Consider the following 6,624-nt stretch of genomic DNA (forward strand, 5'->3'; position numbering starts at 1 on the left):
GTACTCAGTCAGATCATTGGTCCATCCAGTCTAATATCTTGTCTTCCGACAGTGGCCAATGCCAGGTGCTTCAGAGGGAATGAACAGAACAGGGCAATTATCAAGTGATCCGTCCCCTGTTGTCCAGTCTGAACATCTGGCAGTCAGAGCCTGAGGGACACCCAGATCGTGGGACTGCATCCCTACCCATTTTAGCTAATAGCCATTGATGGACCCATCCTCCATACATGCCTGAGCTGGAGATGCTGGGGGTGCTGCCGCACCCTCTGGCTTGAAGTGGTTTCAATCATATGCAGGGTTTACAGTTTGGTTCAATGGTTCTCAGCATTCCCACTATAAAAATTGTTCCAGCACCCCTGCTATCCTCCATTAACTTATCTAAATCTTTTTTTAACCCAATTATAGTCTTGGCCTTCACAACATCCCCTGGCAATGAAGTGCACAGTCAATCTGTGAAATGTCTTCCATATCAACTTTGCTGTAAAAGATTCCCTTTCCTTTTGTATCATTTTGCTATTTTAGCTACCTTAGGCTTCAGCCATTTATTTTCTTTGCAGGATCAGCTTTTACAACATCCGATAACTTATCCCTCAGCTCCTGGGTTTCCTCTTCAACCAGTTTTCCTGGATTTCAGCACCCACAGTCCTTGACTGCCCTTGGTACCAGCACTGCATCCATAGCTACACCCATCCCTCATCCAATCCAAGGATCTCTGCCTCCATACAGCCGCCTGGGAATGCCTCTTACACCTTCTGCCATAGCCAGCTCAATGCAAGGTAGTGGCCCAACATTCCCATCATTCCACATGCCCAGATACCACCATTACTTTCAGCAGGGGCCTTATGCAGCTATTCAAGGACTGCGTCATTCCTCTGCAGTGATGACACCATTTGTATGACTGACATAAGACAAGAGAAATCAATTTTTTAAATGTGCAAATTTGGTATGAAAATACAGGGGACCTTCCCAAAAGACCTATGGAGAAAGAGCTGAACTCATAAGACCAGCTAACATAATGCATTATGGATACAGATTCCTCCATCGAGGAGTCACAGCAAGAGAGTGAAGCTTGGAGTTGCAAAAGGATCTGTGTGCTACAGCCTAATGGATCACAAAGTTCACAGGACTTTTAGCCAAGTGGAGGTTGATCCAAAGATGCATTATGCCTAGCGGAGTAAGAAGGTGCGTTTACGCAACAATGTACAAATTAATTGTGTATACAGTAGTTTTTTTTCCCCACGTGCTAAAAGAATCCTGAAAGAGGCAATACTCTTACTTGACTCTATCCTTCCTTCTGAATAATGAGAGCCAATATGGAAAGATTTATTGCTATAGCTTTGAGCATGTTTAGGCTATCTCAGCATTAGTTTGCTGGGAGAAGAGGGGGGAAGATTATCCTTCTTTTAAAGACTGGCTTATCTTCGATAACAGTTTATTAGTTCCAATGGAGAAATATCAAGAAAATATGATCACAACCCAAGTCTTGAATTCTTTATTTTCTTTGAGTTCACAAAGTTATCAGTTCAGAAAAAAGACTGTTTTAATATAAAGATGTTATAATCTTTGCTTTGTCTAAAAATGAGCTGCTCCCATATCCCAGAAGGGGGCAATTTAAGCATCTGTCAGGAGTGATGGAACGAAATATTTATTCTGTAGGATCTGTTACTTTTAATCTGAAAATGAAAGATCTCAAATCTTCCCCCTGAATCACTTATCTGCCACTGATACTAAAGGACCCCTCTCTCCAGATGTGCGCTTGTATGAGATAAAGGAACAGAGCCAAATTCTTCAACTATAAAGTTCTGCCCATTCAATCTGCAAACATCAGTGGATCCTGGTGCATGACCAGCACATAAAAATTTACTAGCTTCTCCTTTGATTTTCATGGTGATGGGTAATGTTGCCAGCTATGTTGTCCTGCCAGGCAGACCAGAGCCAAATTCTGTGCTTATGTATGTCCCAGTTTGATCAGTGGAATGGCCTGGGGTATAAATCAGTATGTAATCTGGCCCACAATATTTTACTCATATTTATCTTGAGTTGGGTTTCTAATTAAACATGGTTGTGTAAACAATGGGTCTCATTCTGGCTGCAATCGAGACTTTCTAGTTTTTTGTCTGTAATATAATAATGTAATTAGCATAATGGGTCAGATTTGGTCCTGTGCAGAGAGCCAACTTGAGGCCTGTGCACCACTGAAGTCTTAAGAGGTGTAGATGCCTTGTGCTGGCTCTCTGTACAGGGTGAATTTCAACATCTGTGAAGAATAAACAACATTCAGATGAAAGAGCAGGGTCCAATCAGTTCAGCTAATGTATAGTTTCTGTATATAGGTAAGAAATACCATATGCTTATTGACCCCAGTTCTTACACCCTAGTCATGAGTTCTATAAAGAGAACTTACAAGGGGCTGTAGGGGCTGATCAGAAGTGAGGCTTAGAGTGGAAGGCCAGTCTTCATTGCATTATTCTGTTCTATACCTGACCAATGTGTGTTACAACACTATATGTAATAGAGACCGCAACATTTTATGCCATGTGCCATACATCTGGGTGAAGTGAAAGGCATGTCATATGAGAGTCTTTTGGCTGTAGCCCACTGACTTGCCTTTTGCTGTCCTGCCACAAAACGCTGTAATACCATCTCGTACTTTGCCTAATTCTTATGTTATGTTCCGTGGCAGCTGAGTAAAACAAAGGAGGATATTTGTCTCACAGATGAGAACTGTACTGATAAATCAAAAACAGTTGGTTGCCTTTAAAATCTCACCAATTTTCCCCTTGAACAAATAGGTACCATTACCTCAGTAATTGCAGTATTATTTTGCCTTCACCCAGGTTTGCATAGGGAATGCTGCAAAGACTGCTGTAAAATTATTCGAGGCAACCGAGGTTTTGTTTTGTTGTTTTTGAATGGGTGAACATGGTGATCCATTCATGATTTCTGGACTCTGAAGCGCTCTGCGGAATGTCACAAATCAATATACTGGACCAAGCCTTCTGTCTGCTTGCATGGGCTGTAAATAGATGTTGAATTTGGCCTGATGTACCTACATCCTGGAGTTTGCACTTGGCTGTCAGATTTAGCTGCAAGGTATTTGTACTGAAGACCCACTTTTGGCTAATCCTGCCCTGTTTTGATAAGTAGAACCCTACTTTTGGGGAAATCTGAGAATATTGGTGAACAGATACTTATGCTGCAAAAAGTTACAGTTAACCCCTCAAATATATAGATAATGCCACATTTAAAAAAAAATATTTTCAGTGCAGATTTGGTGGGACAATTGACAGTTTTCCCTCCCCTTTCAGTTGTTTGGCTTACATAGCATAAATGTGTCATTCATTTTTTAACAAGGTGCTTATCCTATGATAGTTAACTTCACAATTTGCCCCACAGCTTTTGCACTCGTATACATCCTGTGCAACTTCAATAACTTATCTGGGGTTGCATGCAGTGTTACTGTGTGAAGAATTCAGCCCAGTTGCTTTAAAGCTCTTGTGTGTGTGCATAATAGAAAATGCTCAAGCAAGTACAGTGGCTCTCTGTTTCAGCTGACTCAAAGTAAATTTGAAACAGGTAGGCTGATGGAACCTTTATAATCTGAGACCGATCTTCTCATGTTGACCTGCTGTTCCTCTATAAAGCAAAGTTTAAGCAATAAATTCGTTGACCTCTTTAGCCATTTTCATGAGTCCATCCTATTAGCGTCAATATTCTCCATATAAAATTTCTGCTAACAGAGTATGAAAATATTTCAAAGAAAGCTTTCTTCCTAGGGTACAAGTATAGTATCAAAAGAGAGCTAAAATATCCAATGAAAGGCAAATGCTTCTTCACTAGGAATAAAATGTGAAATGTATATGAAAAATATGGCACTAGCCCTCTCCTCATGTAGAGAACATGCATGGGAGTGGGACATTCTGTCAAACTCATGGACTATTCCCCACAGTGGGGGAGGGGGGCGGGGGTTGCCATCCTATCAGTCAGGAAGGGAACCTTAGTGACTGAGGATCCACAGGCTGATTCCACGCTTCTTAGGGTCTCTGAGTAGTCAACCCCTCTGTTGTGCTGTCTGACTAGTTCCTCCCCACAGCAGCATAATCCCTTTTGAACCAGCGCACCTATTGGATTGCCCACCAATGCAGGCTGAGAAAACAAACCGTTCTAATGTAGTGTGGCCATGGAGCTCCCAGCAGCATTAATCCAGGGGTTTCCAATCTCATGGATCTTGTGGAAGGGTTTCAGTTTGTGGCAGAGGAGAGCAATGATACTGAATCGGAGCACCCACCCCAGTATTGGCATAGCTGTGGGGAATTTCTGACCTATATTATTGTGCTTTGCTCCCCTCCTTGCCTTCCAGCAGAAGGCAGCATCCGAGTGTAAATAAGTGACTGTTCTGTAAATCCTTGCCCCACTAAAGTCAGTAGCAAAACTGTAACGACTTTAATGGGAACAAGATTTCACCAAGCTTTTCCAATCTCACTAATGGCATCCAGCTAGCTGGACAGTGACATTAGTGACAATGCCAGTGTAGAAACTCGTCAGAGGAGACTAGTAACCAATTTTCAGGCTGCTTTATACTGATTTTAATAAGTAGATAAATTTAGAAATGTAATTCAGATTTTAACTGCTTAAACACTGAATTTTTTTTATGATTGCTTAAAAAAAGAATCCCTGTACTGCTTTGCTGGCTCAGTAATCTCTTCCAGGGGCTCCTGAATTGCTAAAATCCCAATCACTTCACTTTGAGGGAAAATGTCTGCCACTGGTAGATGGCTTAGCAATGCCAAATATAATTTTAAACTGTTATATTTCTATGTATTTCACATTTTATGCCTGATATGAAACACTCCTCATTTTTCTGAGCTTTCTTGGCTAAGCAGAAAATGAGTAATCTTACCATTCTGTTTGAAAAGCAAATTTGGGCATGTCCAGCCTTTCTTAAAAGAGAAGATCATCTTCAGTCCATTGTTGTATTGCCTGGCTCAGTGTTATGAATAGATTTGGATGTTTTTTTTAATTACTCTGTTACGCAGAGATATTCACATCTTGTACCAATCAAAGGAATCGCAGACTAAGGCAAATGACTTAGATGCCTTTATCCAATTTCCTTTTTATTTCTGGAACACTGAAAGAAGTAAGACATAAAACACATCTTCAATTTAGCTGTTCAGTTTTCAGAAGTGCCCTAGTTGGTCTGTTGCCTATTCTGCAGGACAGTCATGGGTACAAATTCAGAGCCATTGATTGTAGTGGACATACAGAACATATGAATTGACTTAAGCAGTATAGATCAAATGGGTTAAGTTACAAAACTAAGGAGAGATTGCTTTCATTTCAGATAAAAATGGCCCTTGCTAGGTCCAAGGAAAACATTAGGTCTTCTCTACACTGGGAAATGTTGTAGCCATTTCTCAGCACAGGTGCAGTCCCACCTCTGGGTGAGGTCTAGTGGAGACAGACTGCAGGTTGTCATTGGCATCATGACCTGTGCATAGTCTGCACTAGCTCTTACATCTTTGGTGGCACCAGTGAAACTGCACCAGTGCTGAAAAGTCTACAACATTTCCTAGAAAACTCACACCCTTAAGGCCTTAAGAGTAACAATAGATGCCAAGTGCTTTTAAAAGTCTGGCCATTAATTTGGGCACTAACTTTTCATGTACTGCAATGGAGCATGGTGTGGGGTGGGAACAACCTCCCAAGAGTCAGCAAATATTAGACATTTAAAAATCAACTTGCTTTTGAAAACAAAAAGGTGATTTGATGACTTGTTTAGATCCCACGAGATCTTTGTGTGTATTGTGGGAAATCAGAAGTATTAATGAAAAACGTTTGTTTTTTAAAATCTTTTGGGAAGTGTCCTAAACTGAAAGCTTACACCGATTGGGTGAAATTCACCCCTGTGTAGAGAGCCAGCATTCAGGCCTAAGCATCACTTATGTCTCATTATTTGAAGAGGCTCTGTGGCAAGAGCCATTCTCTTGGTTCTCTGCACAGGGTGAATTTTACTCATTGAAACATATGCTGGTTTGGTGAGGCCTGATTCCTACCACTCCTTACTGTCCATTTCTGCAGCAGAAAATGTGGTGTCGCTACTTACAACTTCTTTCCTGCAGTGAGGTGGCATTTTGGACTCTGGTAAACTGTCATTGAATATGGTTTCTGGTCTGTAAAATGAGAGAGACAATCTTTTGAGCTTACACAGAGCTCTTCTTCAAGTCTGGGAAACGTATTCCGAGTGTCACAGCTAAATACAAGATGAAACAGATGGTTTAGCAAAAATAGTTAATACATTTCATGGGACCATTCAAGGTGAAGTGGCCTATTAACTATTTTTGCTAAACAATCTGCTCCACCTTGTATTTAGCTGTGACTTTCTGAATATGTTTCCCAGATCTGAAGAAGAGCTCTGTGTAAGCTCGAAAGCTTGTCTTTCTCACCAACAGAAGTTGGTCCAATAAAAGATATTCTCACCTACCTTGTCAGTCCCAGGATATTAGAGACATGGCTACAACAACACTGCATACAAGTTTTTATTACATTATTTTCCCTTTTGAAATAAATTGAGCAGTGATCTAAATGAACACTCTTTGAAGTAACTTCTTATCATAGTACATGGAC

The 6,624-nt window shown here is 40.8% G+C and overlaps 1 protein-coding gene across 1 annotated transcript in view; it reads left to right on the forward strand.

Annotated features, from left to right (window-relative positions):
• The window catches only part of TBX20 (T-box transcription factor 20), a 50,790-nt gene extending 44,492 nt beyond the window's left edge, over positions 1 to 6,298 (forward strand). Inside the window, exon 8 of the mRNA XM_007065883.4 lies at positions 558 to 6,298. Coding sequence (XP_007065945.2) covers positions 558 to 898 — 341 coding nt within the window. The 3' untranslated portion in view covers positions 899 to 6,298. The remainder of the gene's footprint in view (positions 1 to 557) is intronic.
• Positions 6,299 to 6,624: the final 326 nt, after the last annotated feature.

The sequence above is a fragment of the Chelonia mydas genome, chromosome 2 (genome assembly GCF_015237465.2).
Source record: "Chelonia mydas isolate rCheMyd1 chromosome 2, rCheMyd1.pri.v2, whole genome shotgun sequence".
Taxonomy (NCBI): Eukaryota; Metazoa; Chordata; order Testudines; family Cheloniidae; genus Chelonia; species Chelonia mydas.